The sequence below is a fragment of the Leptonychotes weddellii genome, chromosome 3, assembly GCF_054177405.1.
Source record: "Leptonychotes weddellii isolate Sample4059 chromosome 3, ASM5417740v2, whole genome shotgun sequence".
In the NCBI taxonomy this organism is placed as follows: Eukaryota; Metazoa; Chordata; class Mammalia; order Carnivora; family Phocidae; genus Leptonychotes; species Leptonychotes weddellii.
Window position 1 is genome coordinate 55,968,138 of NC_138371.1, and position 25,705 is coordinate 55,993,842.

The 25,705-nt window shown below is 48.8% G+C and overlaps 1 protein-coding gene across 2 annotated transcripts in view; it reads right to left on the minus strand.

Annotated features, from left to right (window-relative positions):
* Window positions 1-25,343, minus strand: part of GAD1 (glutamate decarboxylase 1) — a 42,164-nt gene extending 16,821 nt beyond the window's left edge. Inside the window, exons 1-7 of one of the 2 annotated variants that reach the window (XM_081814203.1) lie at window positions 25,166-25,343; window positions 24,812-25,039; window positions 23,588-23,732; window positions 20,169-20,231; window positions 14,251-14,409; window positions 12,626-12,868; window positions 6,688-6,778 (exon numbers count right to left, since the gene is read on the minus strand). In XM_081814203.1, the coding sequence (XP_081670329.1) occupies window positions 6,688-6,778; window positions 12,626-12,868; window positions 14,251-14,409; window positions 20,169-20,231; window positions 23,588-23,669 (638 nt within the window). In that variant the 5' untranslated portion in view covers window positions 23,670-23,732; window positions 24,812-25,039; window positions 25,166-25,343. The remainder of the gene's footprint in view (window positions 1-6,687; window positions 6,779-12,625; window positions 12,869-14,250; window positions 14,410-20,168; window positions 20,232-23,587; window positions 23,733-24,811; window positions 25,040-25,165) is intronic. The other variant, XM_081814204.1, reaches the window with a different exon arrangement.
* Between the last annotated feature and the right edge of the window lie 362 nt (window positions 25,344-25,705).

A 25,705-nucleotide genomic window follows, 5' to 3' on the forward strand; every position in this document is an offset into this window, starting at 1 on the left:
CGTCAAGAATAATTATAAGTGATGATTTTCTAATTACCAATTATAAATAATAAGAAGATAGTCAACTGGCATACACAGCTAACTGCAGGCTATCAGATATCCTGGTAGGCTAGTTTTGTCTTCTAACAAACCGATTTAGAAGTAGCAAGCCATACTCTTCTCAAAGCAATTGAGAACAGAAGCACGGTCAAATAGACTAGTCATTGAAACAAGATTGTGTTACCAAGGATAGGGCTTAAGAGAATTCAAAGAAGGCCCATCCATAGAAAATTAAGCCAGAAAACAAAAAGATATTTACTGACTCTGAGGCTCTTTGTCTTTCTGCTTTTTGTTTGGTCTTCTTAAACATTAAAGCCAGTGGGCTCGGCTCAGACCATGCTTGCTGAAGAGAGATTCCTAGATTGACTCAGCCAAGTGATATGGGGAGACTTTACCATTGATTAGGGTGTTTGGGCTGAACACCAATGCTGAGGACTAATGGGAATTCTTGCTGGCTTAATGATTTAGAAAAGCTATTTGCAAGGATGAGGTAACAATTGTACAATAAGACACAGGTGAAGCTACTAAGTTTTAACCATGGAGTTGGGGGGAAGCCATCAAATTAATCACTTGGTGGTAAAAGAGGACAAAGAGATCCTGGAGGACACTCAGGATATATCCGTTGGTAGAAGAATTTTGTTTCCAAAAAGAATATGTCCATTTTCCTTGGGAGGACCCTTGAAATTTAGGAGGAAGACCCTTGGAAATCATGTGTTCAGTTACCATCACCTCTGGAGGTCACAATCATGCTTTGGTTCTGCTCTGAGCCCCATCACCGTAGCAACCAACACTCCCTCATGTCTGATGGCCTGATAAAGGAAGAAGAAGAGAAGGATTCCTGGTTTAGCCTGTGCTGCTGAGTGCACCCAAGAGGCAAACTCATGATGTGCTTCCAACCATTCTTGAACAAACGTGGTATCAACAGTGCCACTGAGTTTTGGAAATGTTGGAATGGCAAAAATGTTTGCATGGTGGAGGTACTGGTGGCGTGTGTGCTGGAATTTCCCTGGGAAAAGGCAAGGAACAAATGGAATCACACACCATAATATCAGAACCTTATCACGGATTAGATGAAAGCTGAGTGGGAGTCAAGTCCGTGTTAGATGGCCAGGCAGGAACCACATGGGGAAGGGAGAAGGGATGGCACTGAAGGCCAGGGGGTTGGTCCACCTCATGATTTAAATCAATTTAGATCCTAGGTTTGTATGAATTAGTGATTCCACGTAAGGACCAGGAACATGGCCACTACTCTCAGGATTAGGCGGAAGAGTCTAGAGAGTTTGACCATGAGACTATTTGATCTCATCTGTTTCAGTTTTCTTATCTGTACCAGGTACTCAGTTCCTAAATTTGTCTCTCAGTTTTGTTCAATAAATACATATTGAGTGACTATTCTCTGCTAGGTGGCATCTTACGTACTGAGGAGACGAAGATGTTATGGCACCATTCCCAGCCTTGAGGAGGAAACTTACTAGGATGAGTCCAGCATCTGCTTCTTGGCCTTGCAGCATCCTGTTTGACAGTCCCTGCTGGGGTCTGAAGGATCAGTTATCCCATAGCTAACACCAAGCTTATTCTGATCCACGGCTTTAGTCCTGACATCCTCTTCTGGAAGCTGATAGATTGGTCCATGGCTGTTGATCCTCAGCCAAGCCTGACAAATGGGCTAACATAGCGTTCTCTGTTTCTGACACTTTTCTTATCCTTCCTTCCCATCCTGGACCATGTTAACAACTGGGAGTCTGCCTATACCCAAAGCCTTACAGAAGGCCTTGAAGTTCACCCTAGAGCAGTGGTTTTTAATTGGGGTCATGGAAGCCTCTGGGAATCCTAGGAAAGCTCTGGTCCCTCTCTCCAGGAAGAAAATGAGGATATGGACATCATTTTTGTATTATAGGAGATTCTTTTCTTGCAACCTGAACTCCAAGTTAGGTACCCTTTCCCTAAATGACAGATAAAAGTAAATAAAGCCAAGAGATCAAAGGTCAAATACGGATTCAAAAGAAGCTGGTTAGATGCTAAAGCCAGAGTACAAGATGACATTTCAGAATCAGAGAACAAGAAGTTAAAACTGTAAAAGGCTGTGGGGTGAAGTTAAGAACATGGGATTGGAAGTAAGGGCTCAAAACAGGATGGTGATGATCATGAGTGACTCTCTAAAGGAGAGTTCAGAGACTTTCTATGTTCTGAGTAGGGTAGTGGGTCTGCCCTTTTTAGTGGTTCAACTCAACTTCTTAGTGGGATTCACTCCAAACTAAGGCAAATCGTTAAGAAGCTGTATTTCTCTTGTGGCAAAGTTTGCTGGTTGCTAACCAGTATCAATTTTCCCTTGCTTCATTCAGGGTTGCAATTCACCTAGATCAAAGACTACATTTTCTAGCCTCCCTAGGTGTGGCCATGGGACTAAGTTCTGGCTAAAGAGATGCTATGGGAACTGTTGTGTGGAACTTCTGAAAAGGTTTCTTAGAAGGAAAGAGTGTGTTCCCTTTTTGAGCGCTTGCCCTCCCTCCCTCCTCTCCTTTCTTTCCTCCATCTCCCTCCCTCCCTCCCTCCCTCCCTTCCTTCCTTCCTCCCTCTCTCCCTCCTTCCCTCCCTCCCTCCTAATTCTGGAACACATAAGTGATGGCTAGAGCTCCAGCAGCCAGCCTGCACCATGAGGTGACTCTGAGTATGAGAGCCATGTGCTATAGTATGGATTGGAAAGTCACAAGGAACCTGGATCCCTGGTGACTGTCAAACTGGGATCTTCTTTAATCAGAAAAAGAAATAGTTTTCTATGTGGACTCTCTAACTATACACTCCTCTTAGATTTCTCCTTCTTACAGATGTGGCAGGTGGCCCATCTTCACCTTAAAAGATAACATGTCTGAGGGGAAACTTAGTGAGGCTCTCTGGTTTCCAGAGATAATGACATACAGAAACAAAAGAGCTGGGAGGCATCTCAAATGGCGACAGTGACCTGTGTGGTGGCTGCCCCTCCTAGGTGTGTTCATTGCACCTTGCATACACTGGGCACTTAAGACTGGCGCCTTCTCCAGTCTTCAGAGCCGCTCTATAGGATGGATATTATTATCTCTCATTTTCTGAAGGAGGAACTGAGGCTCAAAGAAATCCAGTGATTTGCTTTAAGATCTCAGTATGTTTCAGAGTCAGAATTCCCAGGCTTTTTACCTCCCAGATGCTTTTCTATGACAAACGAGATCTGCTTACTGCAGGTTCCTCTCTAACAACCTGCCTAGCAGTACAAAATGACTGATAACTCCCACAGAAAATTTCTCCTGTGTAATTTCTCTGAAAAATAAAGCACGGGATACTTGAAACCATAACCTCATAACAAAGGGCTGTGATAGATCTTGCCATTGAGATTATGTATTGTCATTAGGTGCTTGAGGGAAGGCTGTTGTTTGCACTTGGGCACTGCTCAGCCTGCACAGTTGTGCTCAGGAGCCCTGTTTTGGAAGAAAAGAGCTGGACATGCCATGAACAACTACATATTTGTGAAGTCTTCTTTGGGTCTTCACTGGGTCCTTGCTTGGAAGAATAGATCTCAAAGCTATATGCACAGGCAGGTGTAAAAGCATGAACATCAACGTTCTTTCTACTTTCTGTGAGCAGTCAGATCCCTTAAACTTTGCTACTTGAATTGGGAGCCTGGATAGTTCTTTCTGAAAGACTATACTGAGGAATATAGTTGTTACTATTTCCAGTGCCACCCAAATGCAATGATAGTGCAGGTCATCAACATGAGTATGTCACTAATTAAATCCTACTCTGCCAAAGACAAATCCTTTTGTCATTCTTTCCCAGGTTTATTTTGAACACTGTCCCCAGTTGGAGAAGAAACTGTCCCGAGGGAGCAAATTTCTGCATCAGCTTCTGACAGTGCTGCCACATTTCATGATCTTCCAGGGGAACGGACTTAGAACAATTTCTAGATAATAGTTATTACTTCTTCAGACAATGCCTTGTCTCTAGAACTGACAGAAACTATTTCACTATTTTAAATAACCTTCTCTATCGATCTGCTGGAATTGGGTCATATTTTATAAATATCCACTGTGATCAGTACAGCTGCAATTACTATGTGCCATTTAGTTGGACTGGCCTTGACCTCAGATGGCTGGGACATATTTTAGTGTTTCATGGCTGAGCTGAGGTAAGGAAAGAGTAAGGGTCTTGATTTTATGAACACACACAAAAAGGAGAATTTGTGAGATCTCTCTGATTGAAGAAAAGCCTTTTAGGAGAATATCTGGTCATGAACGGTTCAAAAGAGTGAGTTCCTTTTATTTACCTTGAGATTGGGATATATGCACTTAAAGACGCTGGGTGAATTCAGAGCCTATGTTAATATGAGTACTTGGGCTTTAATGGATATATACCTTTCACTCTACTTTTCTCATTAAAAAGTTGTACTTCCCAATTTAAAATTGTTCCTCAGTGTGAGATGCTCCAATTAAGCATTAGTGTCTTTTTTCAAGTTATAATTAGTACATTATGATGTCTGGGCTTGCTGATATATTTTATCTCACAAATCATACCACAGTAAAGGTTGCAAAGGCAAGTTTTTTGTTAGAGGAGGCCATATGAGCACTTGTATCTTTAACCCCAATTCCTCTTGGCTCTTTATAGCCTCAGTGCTCCAACACAGACACTCCATGAAGTTAACCATGACTTGCAAACAGGGAGCATGAAAATCATTTTTGTTTCCAATTAATTTAATCTTTTGTGCCTTTTAGCACTAAAGGCTTCACTTGTCACATTTGCTTTTAAAAAATTTGTCACTGTTGTTTTAAGTTAGCAAACAAAGCAGGAATCCTTAATTAATAGAAACTTTTCTTTCTTTCTTTTTTTTTTTTTTTAAGATTTTCTTTATTTATTTGAGATAGAGAGAGAGAGCACAAGCTGGGGAACAGAGGGAGAGGGAGAGGCAAGCTCCCCACTGAGCAGGGAGCCAGATGCGGGCTCGATCCCAGGACCCTGGGATCATGACGTGAGCCAAAGGCAGATGCTTAACCAACTGAGCCACCCAGGTGCCCCAGTAGAAACTTTTCTGAATGTAGTTAGATATTTTGAGTCACAGCATTAAATAGCTTTGGCACACACATGTATCAATGTATAATTTTTAAAGAAGATTTATTTATTTATTTGAGAGAGAGAATGAGAACTCACAGGAGGGGCAGGTGTAGGGTAGAGGGAGAGGGAAAGTCTTAAGGAGACTCTGTGTTGAGTGTGGAATCCTACTTGAGGCTTGATCTCACAACCCTGAGATCACAACCTGAGCCGAAACCAAGAGTCGGATGCTTAACCAACTGTGTTACCCAGCCACCCCAATGTATAATTTAAAGTGACTTTTCAGGTTTTGTGGCTGGTAGTAGCTTGTTTAAGAAAAATAGAATACCTGGAACTTCAATAACTTACATTCTATCTTGATATCAAATGGAATTTCTCATTTTAAAAAATATCCCCCTTTCACCTAAATTTGTTTTTCAAATCTACTTTACCATGAACTTAAAAAGTGGATGGTTATTTTCTAAGTATTTCCACAGTAACTAAAACTTATATAATTCTTATGTAGCTATTTAAAGAATTATTGTTAGAAACTTGTTTTATTATTTTCCCCTGGATACTTTAGTAGAATGTGGTTCCATGGGCTGGGTGTATAGATAATCCTAAAATATTATCACAGTGTTGAGAGAAAAGACAGTACTCAGTAGGCTATAATGACCCTCCATCAACTTGTAACCCGTCCTTGTCTCCAAAGAGGGCATGTGTATGTAGAGGAAATTCTGGGGTGATTGCAAGACTACCCAGGAAGTACTTGCACCCCAGGACCTTAGAGTCACTTTCATATAAATGTATAAGAAATTGGAAATGAATGAAGGCTTTGTCAACCCTAACAAGTATGGAAAAAAATGTCAAATTTAGAAAAACAATGAGTTACTTTGAAAGGAATATATATCACTATCAGTTGAATTTTGTTTTAGAATTTTTAGGTAAGCAATAGGTTGATCAAACTGGTTTGTGGCTCTCTGGCAGCTTTAACTGTGAAGGAAATATAGCCCTAAATGATGAGGACCAATCTACTTAGATAGGAAAACGGACCAAGATCATATTCCAAAATATGGAATGGACCACTTTAGATACATCATTAAGGGACATGGAGTCTTTTAACATGAAATTTCACACTAAATTCTGAAAGCTAGAATTATTCTTTCTCATGACCATGTTCTTATTAAATTGCATTATTCATTAAAAATAGCTTATTGAGTATTTACTATTATTTTTTAAAAAAGATTTTATTTATTTATTTGACAGAGAGACACAGCAAGAGAGGGAACACAAGCAGAGGGAGTGGGAGAGGGAGAAGCAGGCCTCCCGCCGAGCAGGGAGCCCGATGCGGGGCTCGATCCCAGGACCCCGGGATCATGACCTGAGCCAAAGGCAGACGCTTAACGACTGAGCCACCAGGCACCCGAATATTTACTATTAAATCAGAACTGTGATAAAGCTAAAAGATTTTAAGAGAAAAGATGACTAGGAAAACCGTAATAAATTATTATAGAACCATTGGAAGTGCACTTTTAAAGCAACAAGCCATAATCACATATCATGGTTGCTTATATGAAAATAATATGTGGAACTTACATATTGGTATTGGCAGTTGATGTCAGCCATTCTCCAGCTAAACCAATGATATCCAATCCAGTAGAGAGCTGGTTGAAAAATCGAGGATGACCTGGGAAGATGAGTAACAGGCAAGCATCAAGGCAAACCCAAATTTTTTAAGCTCTCTCCAAAGCAAAAGGCTGTCCATACTTATGGTGCCTCCATCCCAGCAGCCTAACAGGACTGCCCAAGGATATTGGGGAAGGAAGGGCGGGTTGACCCTTGCTATACTAACCTTTAGCATTAATGATGTTCCCCAAACTTATGCTTCTGAAGCAGAATGCTTTTAAAGTTAAAAAAAAAAATCCTATGTCATGACACTAATAATCTTTCTGGTATCTAATTTGTTGATTTTCAGATGAACTTCTCTGTCATAATAATTTTTTAAATTACAAATCAGGATGTGGTGGTCCTAGTTTTATTTATAAATATTTCAACTTTCAATTTAACATCTCAAGGGCTCAAGATCAAGTAGATCAACATTTACTGATGGAGGAGAGCCTGCAGGCCTCAGAGAGGGTCTGTGGCTCTGTGGACCAAACCAAGCCCGGGAAAAGTGCCAGCTCTGAGGCTGATGTTGAGGGCATGCCGTCTCTGGATCTCTGTGTCACTCAAATATGATGTCAAGCATTGGTGTCTTTTGCCCATATATAGTCAGGTGACCATTAAACTAAATTTATTGCTGAGATGGATGACCTGGCATCTCCTCTGTGAAACTGAGGCAAATATAGCCTCCTTTACTCATCAAGTTGTTGGTAAAATAATTGTTATTACTTTATAACTCTGAAACCCTTTGCAACACAGAGGATGCTTTAACAAGCTTTGTTCTCAGCAAATTCAGGATTGTTGCCAAGTTTTGGCCAACTTGGCGTGCACAGGAAATCTCGATCCCACATCAGCAGGCTTGGCTAGGCTGTCGCGAAGGTGTCAATGCAATAGATTATCTAGGGGTGTGTGACAGAGAACTGGTGTTAGGGAGATATGCTGACTGCTGTGTTTCCAGTAGAAATTGCTTTTGCCTCTGAAATAACTGTCAGAGAGCTGGTGTTTGAATGTTCCTGGTCTGAGCCCCCTCTCTGAAAATGCCTATTCCTCCTTGGATGTAATGGAGACTCATTTAGAACATCCAGACTATGACTTCTTAGAGTATACTAATCACCATATCTCCAGAGTCCTCAAAAAATATTCCTCCTCCTCAGGGGAAAAAATGAAAGATTCATAGACAGTAAGCTTAGTGTAATTATGGGGCCAGATTCCAGACATTCATGTAGATTACTCTAAATGCTTAAGCCAGTCCACTTTATTCTACTTTGCTCACTGCCAACAGAATCTACAAGATCTCCTGCAACCTAACAAATTTTGTTGCTATCCATTAAAAAAATACGCAATATCCATTTGAAAACTTTTAATAAATGTTTTTTTAAAGATATTATTTATTTATTTGAGAGAGACAGAGATAGCAATGAGAGAGCAAGAGAGAGCATAAGCGGGGAGGAGAGGGAGAAGCAGGCTCCCCGCTGAGCAGGGAGCCCGATATAGGGCTCGATCCCAGTACCCTGGGATCCTGACCTGAGCCAAAGACAGACGCTCAACCGACTGAGCCACCCAGGCACCCCATAACAATAAACATTTCAAGACAAGACCACATATATATATATATATATATAATAAACGGAATCACACTATTGGACCATGTATCAAAGCCACTCAATATGGCAGAGACAAAAGATGAACAAAGATAGACAGACTGACACAAATGCCCTCAAATAAACATGAAACAGTATCTCTTTGTTCTTCGGATATATAAAGGAAACGAAGTTGTCTAAAACCTTACTTTTATCTTACGACTACAACATTATGTCCCCAAAATCTTATACCAGAATTTCTATCAAGTAACAAAATGACCTCTTTTAAATTTCAATTTCAAATCTCTTTATTCAATGAAATAACAGATGATAGATGTGGTACCAAGTCAGGTAGTGGGAGAAAGAGTTATTTTTTCAAAGTTAACTTTTTCAATAAATAAACTTCAAGGGAAAAAAATGGAGGGGGAAATCTATTAAGAGATATACTAAACAATTACAATGTGGAGGACTTGCTTGGATCCTGACTCAAATGAATTATAACATTCATGAGACCACTGGGAATTTGAACACTGACTGAATGCTTGGTATTAAGGAACTGTGAATTTTGGATTTTTTTGATCTAACAATGATATTGTGGTTCTTTATTTATTTTAGAGATTTATTTTTTACTTTAGAGAGAGAGAGAGAGCGCACGCACATGCGCCAATGTGGGGGGAGGGGCAGAGGGAGAGAGAGAATCTCAAGCAGACTCCCCAATGAGTGTGGAGCCTGCCGCAGACTCCATCTCATGACCCTGAGATCATGATCTGAGCTGAAATCAAGAGTCAGCCGCTTAACTGACTGAGATACCCAGGCACCCCGAGTGGTTATTTATTTTTTAAAGAGTTCTTGAGGGGGCATTGGGGTGGCTCAGTTGGTTAAGTGGCCGACTCTTGATTTCAGCTCAGATCATGATCTCAGTGAGCAGGGAGTCTGCTTGAGATTCTCTCTCCCTCTGCCTCTGCCCCTGCCCTCCTCTTAAAAGAAAGCAGTTATTGAGAATGAAGAATATTTATGGGGATGTCTGGGTGGCTCAGTTGGTTAAGCGTCTGCCTTCGGCTCAGGTCATGATCCCGGAGTCCTGGGATCAAACCCCGCATTGGGCTCCCTGCTCAGTGGGGAGCCTGCTTCTCCCTCTGCCTGTTGCTCCCCCTGCTTGTGCTTGTGCTCTCTCTCTCTCTGTCAAATAAATAAATAAAATCTTTAAAAAAAAAAATAAACAAATATAAATAAATAAAAAATAAATAAATAAAAAAGGGAAGGTGGCTTCCTCCTGCCCCCCCAAAAGAATATTTATGGATGAAATAGTATATCTCAGATTTGCTTCCATATAATAGAGAAGGGGGAGGCGACAAAGTGAAACAAAGTTGTCAGGAATTGATAAGAGTTGAAGCTGAGTGTTGGTTACATACGGTTCATTACACTATTCTACTTCTGTATAAGTTTAAACTTTTCCATAATACATAGTTAAAAAAAGAAGAGGGGCGCCTGGGTGGCTCAGTCGTTAAGCGTCTGCCTTCGGCTCAGGTCATGATCCCAGGGTCCTGGGATCGAGCCCCACATGGGGTTCCCTGCTCAGCAGGAAGCCTGCTTCTCCCTCTCCCACTCCCCCTGCTTGTGTTCCCTCTCTCGCTGTGTTTCTCTCTGTCAAATAAATAAATAAAAAAAAAAAAAAGAAGAAGAACTACGGGAGTTGGTATAGCTACTATGGTTGAGGGCTAACAGTGTCTGTATCAGGTCATGAAAAATCTACACGTACTTGTTCCTTTTTTTTTCAGAAATATTTTGTTACTTTGTAAAGAAATTTCCAAATACCATCATCTCTTCACAAACTGCAGCCAGCTCAGTCAGAGATAAGAGACAACGTTTTCACTATTAAAGCCCAATTCATTATTTTGGCTGAGTATTAATACCCTTAAAAAAAAAAAAAAACTACCTTCCACTGTGTGTGGCTACCTGTGGGGTTTCCCTATGGCTCTGATCTACATCTGATTACAGCTCAGCAACCAGGAACTGTGTTTTCATATGGCAGCAACAGTTTACTTTCCCAGGGTCAACACCCTGCGATGCAGCTGAAGGTTTCACATGGCCCGAGAGATCATGAACTCTATAAATGTAAATACCTGCTCCCAGATGCTATGTTAACGAACAGGGATGAATGGCTGCAGGGTAACTAAGTGGAGTCATACACTGCACTCATATGAGTCCATGCTCCTATGACCCTGTGATGCTTCCATTTTGTAGGCAGTATAAGCTGCTAGTTATGAGGAACCCATGTATTTTTCTTTGAAGGACAACACTATTCTGAGCTTTAATGATAGAAGTACATGGTTTCAACTCTCTGAGAAAGTGCATACAGAGAGGCCTGATAAAATAACAAACGGTGGCCTAAACCAAGTCCAGCTAAGACATACGTGGAGAATCCAGACTCTTTTTTTATCTAGCTATATAACACTACTTGATCTCCATCAGGAATAGGTTAGCCATCAGACCAAGGTGAGCAGTAACTAAATTGATGAGTGTGCTTTTCTTTAAAAATCAAACACAGACTTTATGACATAATTAGGCTTTGTCCATCCTGCAGTTATTCAAGGAAGCTACACTTATTTCAGTGGCATTGGCAGACCTCAAAAGCTGTTTGGGATTCCTTATTTAAAAATGCCTCTCTCAGGGCACCTGGGTGGCTCAGTTGGTTAGGCGACTGCCTTCGGCTCAGGTCATGATCCTGGAGTCCCGGGATCGAGTCCCACATCAGGCTCCCTGCTCGGCGGGGAGTCTGCTTCTCCCTCTGACCCTCCCCCCCTCATGCTCTCTCTCTAATTCTCTCTCTCTCTCAAATAAATAAATAAAATCTTTAAAAAATAAAAATAAAAAAAAATAAAAATGCCTCTCTGACCGGCCTCATTATTCCATTATAACACTTTGTTTTTGACACCCAGTAGTCTTACTCAGCTCTATCACCACCAAGCTCCCTAGTCTTGGCCTTAAATCTCTCTTCAGGTGACTAGGAAGAGTGAGAGGGATAATAAAGGAGAGGGAGAGAGAAAGAAGAAAAAAGAACAAGGGGCTATCAGGGGATCCCCTGTGGTGACAACTATGCCATGGATTGCCAGTTCCTGCAGAACTGCGTGCCCAAGAGCTCAGGAAAGCCAGACTGCTGTGGGGAAAGAAGCAGTGAGAAGAAACAATTGCTTTACTCCCAGGCTTAGAAACAGCCAGGTAGAAACCCAAAAAATCCTTGAACCTGAGGCACCTGGGAAGTAACCACTTTGGCCAGGACCACTGATTAGAGAGGGTTCCTGCAACATGAAAAGGAGGCAAGAGGGCTTCCTCAAGGGCCCCCTGTTAGAGATAGGATTTAGTGACTCAGAGCATCTAAACTCCAGAAGTTGAAGTAGGATGCAAATGGTGTGTATGTATGTGACCTTTTTGCCTTGCCAACAGAAGGTGTTGTGGGTTGAATTGTGTCCATCAAAAAGATATGATCAAGTCCTAACTCCTGATTACTGTGTGTGTGACCTTATTTGGAAAGAGGGCCTTTGCAGATGTAATCAAGTTAGGATGAGGCCATAACTGATTGGAGTAGGCCTAATCCAAAGACTGGTGTCCTTATAAGAAGAGAAAACTTTGGACACATTCACAGGGAGAAGGCCAAGGGAAGGTGAAGGCAGGGATTAGAGTGATGCATCTACAAGCCAAGGAAAGCCCTCGACCACCAGCAGCTGGAAGAGGCGAAGACAGATCTCCCCAAGAGTCTTCAGAGACAGCATGGCCCTGCACACCGAAATTTCAAACTTCCAGCCTCCAGAACTGTGAGAGAATACATTTCTGTTGTTTTGAGTCACCCAGCCTGTGGTAATTTGTTATGGCAGCCCTAGAAAACTAATACAGAAAGGGAGGGAAATGGGCCCAATTCTCCCCAGTTTTAGGGACAGGGAAGGGTAGGATTTATCAGAATGAAATAGGCATGAAACGGAGGAGAGAAAAGAAGTAGGAAGCAGGTCATTCTGCTCTTTTTAGCTTGTGAATAAATCCAAAGAATGCAAACTCTTTATACAGAACTTAACACAGCACCGTGTGTTTGTATTTTTAAATTTATGTTTACAATAAATGATGAGCTTTTGCCCAGGTTGGGCCTTCCACCCCCGGCATTGCCCAAGGTTGTTCTGTGGTCACTGAACACACTGCTGCCTTCCCTCACCACCTTCCACACGGGTTTGCCATCCTCAACTGGCAGGGGTGTGAGAGAGGGCAAGGTTCCTGCCGCATGTCCATCTGGCTCTCACCCTTACCTGTACGGACCCCATACTTCAGGGTGTCTCTGCAGTCAACCAAGATCTGCTCCAGGGACTCGGGGTGGTCTGAGAGCTCCAAGTTGAAGCCCTCCATGCCTTCCAGCAGCTGGTGTGGGTGATGGAAGTCCAACACCTTGGTGGAGCGATCAAACGTCTTGCGGACATAGTTGAGCAGTATGTCTACCACTTCCAGTAGGAACTGCACAGTTTGCTCCTCCCCATTCTTTGCCGGAAGCAGATCTGAGGGGGGAAAGCCAACAAAGGATTATCGCCTGGCCCATGTCTAGGTTTCCTCAGCCCAGAAATCCCAAATACCAGCCATGATATCTTTACAGACCTAATTTACTCCAGGTTATGTATACACATGGAGAATCTGATGTACCGTCTCCCCAGAAAAATGCGCATATGCCTACACACAGAGGTTTTGCATACTTTCTGAAGGTTGGCAGACTTTCCGATAGTTAGGCTGCTCATAAACGGAGAGCTCTTAGAAGCCATGAGCAGCTGGTCACTGTTGTTGTCCACTTGTAGGCTGACTGGGCACCTGTCAGGAACGTGATGGAGGAGGCCTCTGCCCTGCTCCCCTGCGACCAGGTGTGTGTGTCTCTCTACATCTGGTTCAGACACTGGCCTTCTGGTTGGCCATTATGATACACTTGATCGTTGATGGCAGAGGGTGAGGGTTCTGTGGGTAGAGGCTGAGGTCCCCCCTGCAGAGTGGAGCGGTCCTCTGTAGTGTCTTTAGAAAACAAGAGCTCGAAAGTGGGGCTCAGAAAGGTGGGAAAGGAAACTCCCACATCTCTCCCTCTCGACCTCGTCCTTTGGGCTTGGGCTTTGGGATGTCTGGGGGGTGATTTTGGGTTCCAGCCTCTGGTAGGCAGAGTCAGGCTGGGTTAACCTGGGAGGAAAACTATGGGGGGCCCCAACTGAAGTGGTGAGCCATAGCTCAAGAGCAGATTGGCTTTACATAATGCTCTGTGTAGATTCCCAAGATTATCTCTGAGGTTTAGTGAAGTCTTATCAACTGTTTGGGTCTGGCCTCTATGGCCTGTGGGGAGCTAATGGAAGGGGGCACAGGGGGGTTTACCTTCAAGCTGTTCAGGAGAGATGGGGAAAGCTCCTCCTGAGACAGAGTTGTGGGGACAGAAGTAATAATGAAAGATCTCCAAAAGGAAAATGAGTTTCAGGACAGTACTTGGTCATTAGGCCCAACCACACAGCTTCCCACAGAGTGATTTTGTCATTGTTGCCGCCCTTGGAGGATGAATGCTATTATGGGAATCACTGGATTTTCTTTTATGTAAGATTCCTTTGGATTCTGAGAGTCTATGAAACTGTATTTGTCCCTGCAAGTGTCTTTGGAGTTGACTGTTTTTACTGACTACCCTCATCCAGCTTCCAAAATGATGAAGTCCTAGGCCATAGGGAAGAAGGGAGTATATTATATTTAAATACTGGAAAAATTGTTTCATGACAGTTCAGAAGGAGTAATGATCAATTTGGTCAAAGAAGTAAAATTTTAGGAAAAGGTTAAGAAACCTAAACAAGAAACCTACTGGATAGTACTGGACAGGGCTGGGGAGGGTTGGGGGGTGTGGGGAGGGTAGGGAGGTGGGGACTACCTCGAGCAAACAGGTTGGAGAAGTCGGTCTCTGTGCGCCGGAAACGGCCATCCCTGTCACTGTTTTCACAGGAAAGCAGGTTCTTGGAGGACTGTCTCTCCTTGAAGGCGCTCACAAGCCGGCTCTTCTCTTCCAGGCTGTTGGTCCTCTGCAAGAAGCCTGTAGCACAAGACGCTGGGTCAGAGGGAATGCACGAAATTCCCAGCCTCGGAGGGTCAGCTGCCAGGCCAGTTCCACTGTCCACGCGGGGTTCCTGCTTCTCCTGAGAAGAAGCTGAGCAACTGCATCTTACGTATAAGGGCTGTGGCACTGCTCGCCTTCCGGCGGGGAAGGGGCAGTGCCAAGTGTCATCCCTGGTACAGACCCGGTCATGCAAGAGAGGAAAACAGTAAGCAAAGCCCATTCTCCTCTCTGAACATGACTCTGAACTCAGAATTAAGTCAACTGGACAGCTTCCACTCCAGTGACCAGCCCCAGGATGGGGCTTTAAGGGGAAGGACGCTATCGGGGAGGATGCTGCCGGCACCGGGTTTATGGGCTGTGCAGCCTGAGGAAGGAGGGGGTGAGGACCAGCACTGGGGGTTAGGGAAGGTGCTTTTCTTGGGCATCAGGTAACGCTCACAGGACTGAAGGTAGGTGCAATTTTTCTGACCCAAACCTGAAGTGCAGCTGCCTCCATACCACTCCCTCTCCTTGAACAAAGGTACTGGGGAAAGAGACAAGGAAGCATAAAACCTTATGTGTGGTGACATTTCTTCCTGTAAATACTGACTGAGCATCTGTTGTGGAAAAGCACTTTGCTAAACATCTAGGACAGGGGACAGATAAAGATAAATGAGACAGATCTCCTACCCTCCAGGAACTGACAGTTTGGCAGATGGGAACCCATGTTGTAATAAAGCCAGAAAGCCACCCCAGAACCCCACAGAGCTGAACTCGTGAGCCCGGGGTGGGACACAAAGCACCTCACATCTGCCCCTCGGAAGGAGTAGAAATCTCTCGTACCTGCGGTGAGCAGCACAAATACCACCAGTGGCAAACAGAGAAGCAGGCTGAGGCAGAAGGCCTGGGGACTCTGCCAGCGAGGAGCACACTCCTTGCCTTCGTACCCACACCCATTCCTTCTGGGGCTCAGGACCTGCTGACCCACTCCTTCTCTCAGCATCTCCTCCCATTATGTCTCGATCTTAGCCCAAAATGCAACACACTGAAAAGAAGAAGAAAGTTCTAAGCTTCTCAGTGACCCCAAAGCTGTCTTTGTAGATACCAAGATCCTCGGGGAGTCATGCACATCACAAGACAGGCTTGGAGGAAAGTCCCAGGAGGTTCAAAGAGAGGCAAGTTAATCTGGGGAATTCGGCTTTACTTCCCCAGGACTGCAATTCAGTGGCAAGGGGTGGAGGAAGGAGGGATGCAGGGGAAAGGCTGCAGGGATTGGAATCCTCCCACACACAGGAGCAGGGTCTATTTTCGGAGGGAAGAATAGGAAGGTAGAGGCCCCAGGCCTTTCATTGTTCCCAGCACCTTGTAAACTTATCACTAAAGCCCCAAAGGACATCAGGAGGGGGTAAGACACCATAATAGAGCTCCACACTTGGGTGTAAAGGTGGGGGTTTGTATCCTTTCCCTCACCCTTCCTCCTACTTTCTTCATTTCCCATACAAACCCCAGAGTCCAAAACCAGGAGCCAGCACTCATTTGCCAGAGGCACCTGGTTCCTGAATTCCAAGACTGCTCCCCTAGTCCTGGAAAAGTGAGCTATGGAATTTGCCAGCCTGAAAAGACCAAATCCATGTGGCCTAATGGAGGTAAGGTCCTGCCCTCTGAACTCCTACTCTTTAGGTCTCTGACCTCTGGTTGGCTCTGACTCACTCCTTGGGAAAGCCTTAAGTCTCTACCTCGAAACCCCTTAGGAATGCCTTTCCTCTGGGCAGCGGGCAGGACCTATGACTTCGATTTAGGCTTTGGATATTATCTTCAAATCAGACACAGGCAGTTCCAGAGGTGTCCTGATAGGATGGAGAGATGACAATTATGACACAACTTTAAATCTGCATCTCATCCCTGGACCACACTGCGTGGAGTGCACTAGGAATCAGTATTTCCTATAAATCCTATGTTTATCTTTTGAATAGCATACTTACATTGCATTATAAATTGTGTTTAAACCCATTAATTTGCTAATATAAACACTTAATGCATATTGTTATCAGAATAACAATATCTTGGAAAGTATCTGTTTTTTAAAATATTGGAAGCCTCAAAAAAGATAAATGACCGAGGTCTCTCAAGGTCCTGAGAGGCTCTGGAAAGAAATGTATGCTTCTCGGGTGCCTGGGTGGCTCAGTTGGTTAAGCGACTGCCTTCGGCTCAGGTCATGATCCTGGAGTCCCGGGATCGAGTCCCGCATCGGGCTCCCTGCTCGGCAGGGAGTCTGCTTCTCCCTCTGACCCTCCCCCCTCTCATGCTCTCTCTCTCTCATTCTCCCTCTCAAATAAATAAAAAAATCTTTAAAAAAAAAAAAAAAAGAAGAAGAAATGTATGCTTCTCCAAGGATGACCAGGTGGTGGATGACATTGAAGTCAGTGCTTTGACTACTTCCCTGGCTAGCAAGGGGTCCTGGAAGCAGGGGTCCCTGAGACTGAAGCAGATTGGATTCTCTCTTGCTCCGCATACCACCTGTGAGGACCTAGTTTAAGCAGTGAGTGACTGGTAACCCAGCTCAACATTCCCAAGAGGCAAAAAAGAAAAGCAGAGGCAAACCAAAGCTGCACTTGACTTTGGTCAGCTTGTCGCTAGCTTTAAGGGGAGAACAGGAGGCAAACCCTGTGATAACTCCTCCTTTGGGCGGAGGGGAGATCCTGAGGCTGGTTCCTCACTCCTGCCCCCAAACTCAAAGGCCTAGGGGGCCCATTGAGAGGGGAGGAGTGTAGGGAACTAGAGAGCACTTGGTTTGAGCAAGTCTATGAGCTGTGCATGGTAGAAGGGCACAGGGCCAAGGGGGTAAGGAGGGCTAAAGCCCATTCCACCCCCCGCAACCCCTGCTCTTGCTCAGCAAGCTGTGGAGTGGAATTGCATCTACCTGGAGGAAGGAACTTTTTTCCTGATTTTTTTGGGCTCAAAATACCTTGCCAGATCTCCCCCGCCCCAACTTCTTATTTCAACAGAAGCCAGAAATACATAATATCTGAAGTCTTTCTCTGTTTGAAAGTTGTATGGCAACTGACACAAAATCAAACACACACACACACACACACACACACTGCATGGGCTAAATAAAAGAGCTCATAGGCTGTAGCTGGCAACCAGTTTGGGACCTCTGCATATATAAGTGATGGAGGGCCAAGGACACACTGGGAAGTTAGTAGAACCCAGAGCCCCTGCATCTCCTTCTATTTAAGTCATGCCACCATGCTTGTAGCTACCCCATTCTACCTCTTGGCAAACCCTGGGTTTCTTCTACCTGATTATTTTCCCAGGGGATTCTGCCTCTGAAGCAAAGGGTACCACTGGTGAGACCCAGAGCCTTTTTGCAGCTTTCTTCCCTGGCTTCCAGAGAAGGGAGGTAGGAGAGGGGGTGGGAGTTGAATCTTGGCAAGGCACTGAAGATGTTTATGGGGGTCACCTAGGGCAATGGATTTGTAGGTGAGAAGAGGAAAATTAATTCTACTGCTGTCTTAATGTGAAAGGTCAGACCAACCTGCAGAGTGTGGAGAAGGCATCCTCCAGGCTCACGAATGTCTGGGATGAAGGGAGTTGGGGTGTCCCTGAGTGGAGGGTGGGAGGCTGTGGATTCAGGTCCAAACCAAAGACTGCACTTTGGAAAGCCAGAGTTGGTCCAAGGTATTGGAAATAAATCCGCCTGGTGTTTTGTTTCCTTTCAGAATCAAGTCTAATGTGAAGCCTCCTAACCTGTGGCCCCCAAAGCTTGCTTTTTAGCAGAAGGCAAGTTCCCGCTCAACAGACTACCAGCCCTTTCCTCCTGTCAAACGGGTTGCAACTTTCCTGAAATTAGTGTTGGGGTGTGTGTGTGTGTTTAAAACAGGGAAGAAACTCTCCGCGGATGGTAGCCCCCAAATGCTCAAGAGCTCTCCCTCATAGTAAGTTGATGCAAACTCGGGGACCCCTATTCGCGGACCCAACGAAGCTCAACTCTTTCTTGCCCGTTTACCCTTTAGGGGCATTCAGGGCGTGTCTCCGGAAGGGGGCCACAGGGGACACGGCCTGCGGCGCGACGCCTGGCTCAGGGAGTGCAGGAGGGACGAAGGTTGCCGGCCAGGCAGGCCCAGGACCGCGGGGAAGGCAGCCCTCACCCCAAGTCTCCCCCACCCTGCCGGCGACCGCGGCGGGCGCATTGGGCTTGCTCAGTTCTGCTTGCCCGCCTGCATGACAATGACGGCTGCAGAAGCTGAGCGCCGTGGCCGCCGAAGGGACCGGGCGCGAAACGGGCCATTAAGCCGGGAATGGCGGCTGGGGGAGGGGGCTATTTATAGAACAAAGCTCTGCTGCCGCCAGCCTCCCCCGCCCGCCGACGCCGCCCGGGCCTAGCCCCGCGGGCCTCGCGGGCCGGAGAGAGGGCCAAACCTGGGGCCGCCCCGCGGCAGGGCTGGGCTTTCCCTGGGAGATGGCCGCGTCTAGGAGTTGAGGAACGCTTCCTCACCGTGGATCGAGGGGACAGAGCCCCAGAAGCGTTGGGAGGGCGTCTCGCGGCAAAGCGGGGAAGGGAGGGTGGTTCCCCGGAGCCGCTAAGTAGCCCCTGTCCTCTCCGGGCCCCGCCGCCGCCTTCCTCGGGCCCCCGGACGCAGAGAAGCTGGAAGAGCAGGCCCAGGGAACACTCAGTGGCCGGCTCCCGCTGGGGCGCTCGGGGCTGGGGCGGGCGTGCCCCGCGCCCGCTCCGCCGCTATCTCCCGCGCGCAGCCGCTGACGGATGGCTCTTTAATAAGCCCCTCGTTAATCTTCCCCCGCCCCTCCACCCCCTGCTCGGGAACGTCCGTATTTTCTGGCCCGATAAGGCCAGAGATTTTAGACGGTGAAATGTAGCAAGGAAAGCAAGTCCTCATTGTTCAGCCGGAGCCACTCAGCTGTGTCCCTTCGAACAAGTCTCCTTTTTTCCTTAAAAAAAAAAAAATGACGTCCCTTGGGCGTTTTCATTTCAGACCCTCACGTCTCCGGAGAACGGTTCTTTCTCCTCTCCAGCTCCCAGATCTATTTGTCTTCCTCTGTGGCAAATCGTGCCCGACACCCCCTTTCTCCTCTTGAGGCCCCACGCCCCCGCCTGCCCCCTTTTCCTTCCTTCTCCTTCAAGGGCAAGCTCCGCAAACCCTCTGGCCCGAGCCGTCCGCACCTCCCCCAGGCAGGCCACCGAGGGCTGCAGGCAAAGAATGAAAGAACGAAATCTGAATCCGTTGTGACATCTCGGGGCACATTCTCAAGCTGGGGAGGCCACTTTCAACTTATGCTGGCGGGGACTGGCGGGGGAGGGGGGACGACGTGCCAGCCTCCGCCTCCGGCGGAAACCATGCCTTAGGCCTGCTCTGCGGGAAAACCAGACCAGTTCACCTCTTCAACCAGACCTTCCTTCCCCACGCAGGTAGAGCGCACGCTTAGGATCTGCCCTGACGCCGGCAAGAAGAGCGGGGCTGCCGCGCGGGGGCGCTGTGTCCTAGACCCGGGAAGCCCCGCTGTCTCTTGGGAGTCCCCGACTCCAGACGAAAACGTACCCCCCAGCCGGGTCAAGGGAAGGCGGAGGAGGTTTAAGACTTGTAGAGGGGCTTCTCGCCAGGCGTCGGGGCTGTAGGTACTTTAGAAAACCAAACCCAAGAGCCGGGATCTCCTTCCTCTTGCGCCCCACTCTCCCAAACCCTCAAAGTCCGAGAGCTGCGCCGCCCTGCTGGGCCCCAGCGGGCCCTTCCACTCACCGCAGATCTTGAGCCCCAGTTTTCTGGTGCATCCATGGGCCACGCCGCACCAGGTGTCATACGCTAGAAAGCAAAAGAGGTGCGATCAGTGAGGTTCGGAGCATGTGGGGACCGGGTCGAGGGCAAAGGTATTCTGGGGAGGAGAAGGCAGGTCTTTCGCCAGTGCTCCTCAATAAAAACTCCTTCCTGAAAGGAGCAAGAGGCCAGATACGTGGGCCGAAGGGCAGACTCGTGCCCTTCGAGTGCCCATGACACTCCCTTCCTGCTCCCACTTTCAGGTATAGAATGGCGTCTCTGAGAGGCCGAGCACCCATGCGGCCCGCCAGGCCTCCAAGCAACGCCGACGGGCGGAGGGGAGGCGAGATCCGAGTGGACCACGTACAAAAGACCGGGCTAAGCCGCACGTGTTACCCAGCACCCACCCGCCAGGCCCTGTCCCTTGGTCTCCGCCCTGCAGACTCGAAGGGCGACCACAGCAGCCCGGAAAGGGAACACAGAGGCATCTGGGACCAAAACGTCTCATAATTTCTTGGCGGGTCTCCAGCCGAGTGGCAGCTTAAAATAAACTGGCATGAAATGGGGTCGCGGAAGAGTTCAGGAATTAATTGGGTGAAAAATAGTATTTGACTAGATGATCGGGCTCGCATGGCTGCTCTTCAGTCGGACCCAGAGTCGGGAAACAATAGTGTGCCTCCGGTCCTCATCGCGGATCCCCTCTTCCCAACCTGCCCCTCATTAACCCTTCCCTCAGACGTCTCAGGTCTGGAGCAGGCGAAGGCAAAGGGAATCAGGCGCCTTTCCTCCGGGTCCGAATGGCCGACCTAGGAGCCGTTGTGTTTTCCTTCTTTACCAGGCTGTTCTCAAACTCCTCAGGGTCTCTCCTGCCCTCGGGGTTCAGCTAGCAGGAAGGAGCACGGGGGTGCCTCTGGAGCCCGCGCGCACTGGTGCGGTGGGCCCAGCGTGAAATTCCCTTCGTATCTCTCAAAGCAAGGCGCTTCCAATCACTCCCATCCCCCACCCCACCCTGGTCCGAGCTTTCAGCTCCGCGCGAATGTCGGCGGCGATAAGGAGAGTGACATCCATTAAACCCGAGGCACAACAGAGCCCCAGCGGGGAGAAGAAATAGACCGACGTCAGTGAGACAGCGTGTCACAGATGGAGTTCCTGCCACAGACAGGAAATCGGTGCGAAAGCAAAACCCTTATAATAAATAATACCTGGCGGGTAAAGAGCTATTTCCACTCAAAAAGTGCTTTCGCTTTAAACACCATCTCAGCTAATCCTCAGAACAACTCTATGAAACAAGAAGAGTGTTTATCTAAGATTCATTTTACAAATAAAAAATAGGGATTCAGAGAGGTTAAGCGATTTTTCCAAGGTTACTCAGCTGGGGCACTGGTGTTCAGACCCAATGCACTGCCTGTCAGAGCTGGGGGTTACAGTAATAAAGGGACAGAGGGATGGGGGAGAGGAAGTGAGAGATTCCCTTTGGTGTAGCGAAGAGGCTGAGTAAGGTTGTGCGGATTGAGCAAGGCCACCTCCCAGGAGGCCTTGAAGAGAGAGAGAAGCGGAGCCCGCTGGGCGGGCGAGGGTGTGTCTGCAAGGGAGGACGAGAGCGGGCAGAGAGCCCGGCGTGCGCCTGCAGCCTAGGGTGCCCAACCCGCAGCTGGGCTGCCGGGGGGAGGGGGGCGGGGGGGCAGGCGACGACGTTCTCAGGACAGGTGCTGCACGCTCTTCCCAGGCAGGGTCCTCGACTATCTTCCCTCTGCCTCGGTGCCTTCCGGGCGCGCCAGGCCATGTGCGAACTCAGGTCAGCGCCTCCACTGGTTCTCGGCCCCGAGGTTGGGCGTATGCGCTCCACCGCGGGCTGCCGCCGGGAGGTAAGGTTAACCCGGGTGAGGTGGGATGGGGCAGGACTCTGAGGTCGGTGAACACTGCGGTTGCCCTGCCCTGTCAGGCAGCAAAAAAGGGGCGGGAAATGTGGAGAGGTCTGGAAAAAAAATCCATCAAGGCCAGAGCAACAGACAAAGGCGAGCAGGCCTCGCGTTCCTCCCGGCCTGATCCGGCCAGCGGCCGCCAGTGCCCGGCTCACGTGCCATCAGGGCTGGCGGCTCTCCCGAGCCCCTCTTTGTTGTGTGGGTAATTGTAGCTCGCCTGGGGGGCGGGGAGAGGGAGCTGCAAAGGGAACTGAAACGCAACCTCAGGACTTAAGACAAGGCCTCCGGCCCGGGTGCCAGTGGCTGCGCCAAGGGATTGGAGAGGGGCTCCCCGGATAACATTCCCCCATCTTCGTTGATGGGAACGATCGACATTTTCTCAAGTCTATAGAAAGTGCCATAAAAGCATAGCAATAAGCCCTCCTAACCACACTGCCATTTCTAAACCCCTCTTCTATAGAAAATCTGGGGCTGTTACTACTGGAGCTGATAGATTGGGGGAGGGGGACTCATTTCAACCCAAACTGCAAAAAAAGAAAAACAACTCTTCCATCGCCAGACTTCTACAGAAAGGTAGGAAATAAATCTGAATTAAAGACAAATTCTGGAAATGGGCTGAAGAGCACACTGAGCTAGAGGTGGGGAAGCATTGAACTCACGTCCCCCCTTTTATCTGGTTCCCCTTTTCTTCTCTTTTGCCGACCTGTCAATTGCTGACAGATCTCCTGCCCTGGAGAAAAGAGAAGGGTGCTCTCTCCTCCCGCCCTGGCAAAGCTTCTTGCCGCTTCCTGGCTCCCCACCTCTCCACTCAGGTTGCTGCCCGCTGCTGTTTTTTTGTTTTTTGTTTTTTGTTTTTTTTGGTCTGAGATGTAATTAATTGTCTAAAATGTCGAAGCTCAGTCTCAAACCATTTTATGCACCTTTCCCGCCCCTGGTTTCTCCCTCACTCGTCAATAGCTCCACGAAAATTTGGAGCAATTAGGGACCCCGAGTTTTCTAAAAGCTGCAATTAACGTCGAAATTTCTGCTGATTATAGACTTTGAGCACAGCGCAGGGGGAAAGGAGGAGGGGGTCAGGTCTCAGCTCAGCGAGAGCTGGAGACAGAAAACTCTCTATTCCCGCCGAGACTAGAGTCTCCTCACACCGCCCTCTGCCCCGACCCCCCGTCGTCCCACCAAGCCAAAGAAACCACACACAACAAAAACAACACTCTCGCCGCCCGTCCCTCCCTCGAAGCGAAGCCCCCAACGATCGCAGCTACTCGAACCTTGCGTGGTTCCCACTTTCCAGCGCCCCAGAATCGCCTAGCATTTCTGGCAGTCAAACGACCTCTGGCCGAGACCCAGGTCAGGGCCCCATTTCTTTCCAGCCTCCATCGTCTCCACGCTCCCCCTTCCCTTTCCACCAGCGCAGCCTCCTCACGTCCCAGCGCCCCCATCTTCCCCGCAGTCCATTCGATAGGAAACTGGGGCAGAACCTACTTGTGGGGCGCAGGTTGGTAGTATTGGGGTCCGCTCCCGCATTCGAGGAGGTTGCGGACGAAGAAGGGGTCGAAGACGCCATCAGCTTGGTCGTCCCGGGGCCTCTGCTGTCCGGGGTCCTCGGCCAGTCGGGCGCAGGAACAGGCTGCAAAGAGATGCGAGAGCAGTGCGGGGAGGGCTTCCGGGGTCCTGCGCGGGAGGCGACTGAGCGGTCGGGGGCGCGGACGCTCCCCCCGAGAAGTCAGGGCTTGGGACAGAGAGGCGGGAGGAAGGGCACCTAACAGGCTGAGTCGGGGTGCGCCGAGGGGAGGAGGAGACGTGTGCGCGAGCTCTGGGACTCCGGCGCGGGCAACGTAGCCCAGGGCTGCTCTCCAGTCTGGCGGCGGAGCGGGGTGACCTGAAGTGCAGCGCAGAGACTAGGGGAGCCCAAGGCCAGTTCAGGACGCAGGGGTGGGGGGGATAGGGCTAGGAGGGCAAGGGAGCCTCAGTGCATGATTTTCCAGCCGAGCCACGACAAGCCCCATTGGGCTCTCAGCAGCCGGAGGGCGGGCAGGCGGGGGGGAGTGCGCACTGGGCGGGCACGTCTGGTTCGGTGTCTGGTTCCCGTTGTTGTGTCTGGTTAATTCCCTGGAAAGAAGGAGGCTAACTGCTCCGAGGACCGGGGACTTTGGTGAGACACGGTGAGAGGAAAAAAAGGGTCCATATCTTTACGTTCTCTCTCGGACTTGGCGGGGAAGAACTACAGTCACCTTGCACTCTAGACAGCCAGAAAGCAGCGGGTCGGAACCTTGTCTCCCTCTTGTCCCACCCCGTTTTGAGCCATCTGGAAGCCTAGGACGAGGCTCGGTCCGGGTTTCTGTGTTCCCTCTCCACCCAACTCTCTGAGGTCCCCAGATTTTTCGCTGAACAAAGCCGAAGAGGTTGAGTGTGGCAAGAAAGGGGAACATTACTGGGGAAACGAACTTGCCCTCTGCGCTCGGAAGGCGGCAGACTAGGATCGGTGCGCGACGCCCCTGTACTGCGCTCGGCGCTGGCGCGATGGCTACCGAAGGCCCCGGGACAGAGGTGCCGGCCAATCTGGGTAGATCTAAGACCCCGCAGAGTAGCACCTGCTCGCCACCGCCTTCACACGCACCCTGGGATCCCACACCTAGCCCTGCGCGCGCATTCATACTGTAACGCCGGCCACGGTAGACCGCAGCTTCTGGGGAAGTAACAGGTTACCGCTCGGAGTCGTGCCTTTGGCAGCTGCTGCTCAGGAGCCCTTTGGTGAGACGGGCGCTCACAGCCGGGAAGCGATGGGGAAAATCCTCTCTCCACTTCAGCGCGGGTGTCAGCCTCTGGGCATCCCTAGGCGTGAATTTCGCTGGTGGGGGTAGGATGAGCGCGAAGGCCGGGGTCGCTGCGCCGCGCACCAAGGGAGAGCCGGGAGTAGGGCAGGCGGGACGTGCTCTGCTAGGGAGGGTAGATGGCTGTCGCTGGGAGTGGGGGTTGGCCAAGAAACTGCGGGTCAAGAGGACCCAGCTGAACAGCTGAAGCCGGGCACTGGGAAGTCCGGGCGGCCGCGCGCTTACCCACCTGGGCTAGGCGACAGCAAGCAGGGCGCTCCTGCCGCTCCTCTGCGCAGCGCGCAGCGATCCGCTCGGCCCCGGCCCTGCCACAGGCGTAATCTTCCCGGCGTCACCTCCAGCTGCCGCCGGGCTCCCGCCAGCACCGTCCCGCACGCGAGCTCCGGAAGGAGAAGAGAGCGGTCGGGAGAGGCAGCTGGTAGGCTTCGGGGGAGGCGGGGGCGGAGTGGGGAGGCGGGGACGGCTCCGCGGGGGAATCACGAGGCCGCTGCTCGCGGGGGCAGCTCGTCGGCAGAGCGGTGGGGCTCCTTTGCAGGTGCCTGATCGCCTCTGGAGCTCTAAAGGGCGATTATAAATCCAGATCACGGTTTGGGGCTCGGAAAAAAAAAGGCCCTATGAGTAATCCAGAACGTACTCAACATGCTCTATTTTTGAAAGAGGGTGTCGGGTAAGACGAGGGAAAAGATAATTCCTATGAAGAGTTCTGCCTCGTTGAGTGCTTCTTCTTCATCCCTCTCCCCCTTTTCCTTCCCCTCCCATATTTTCGGGA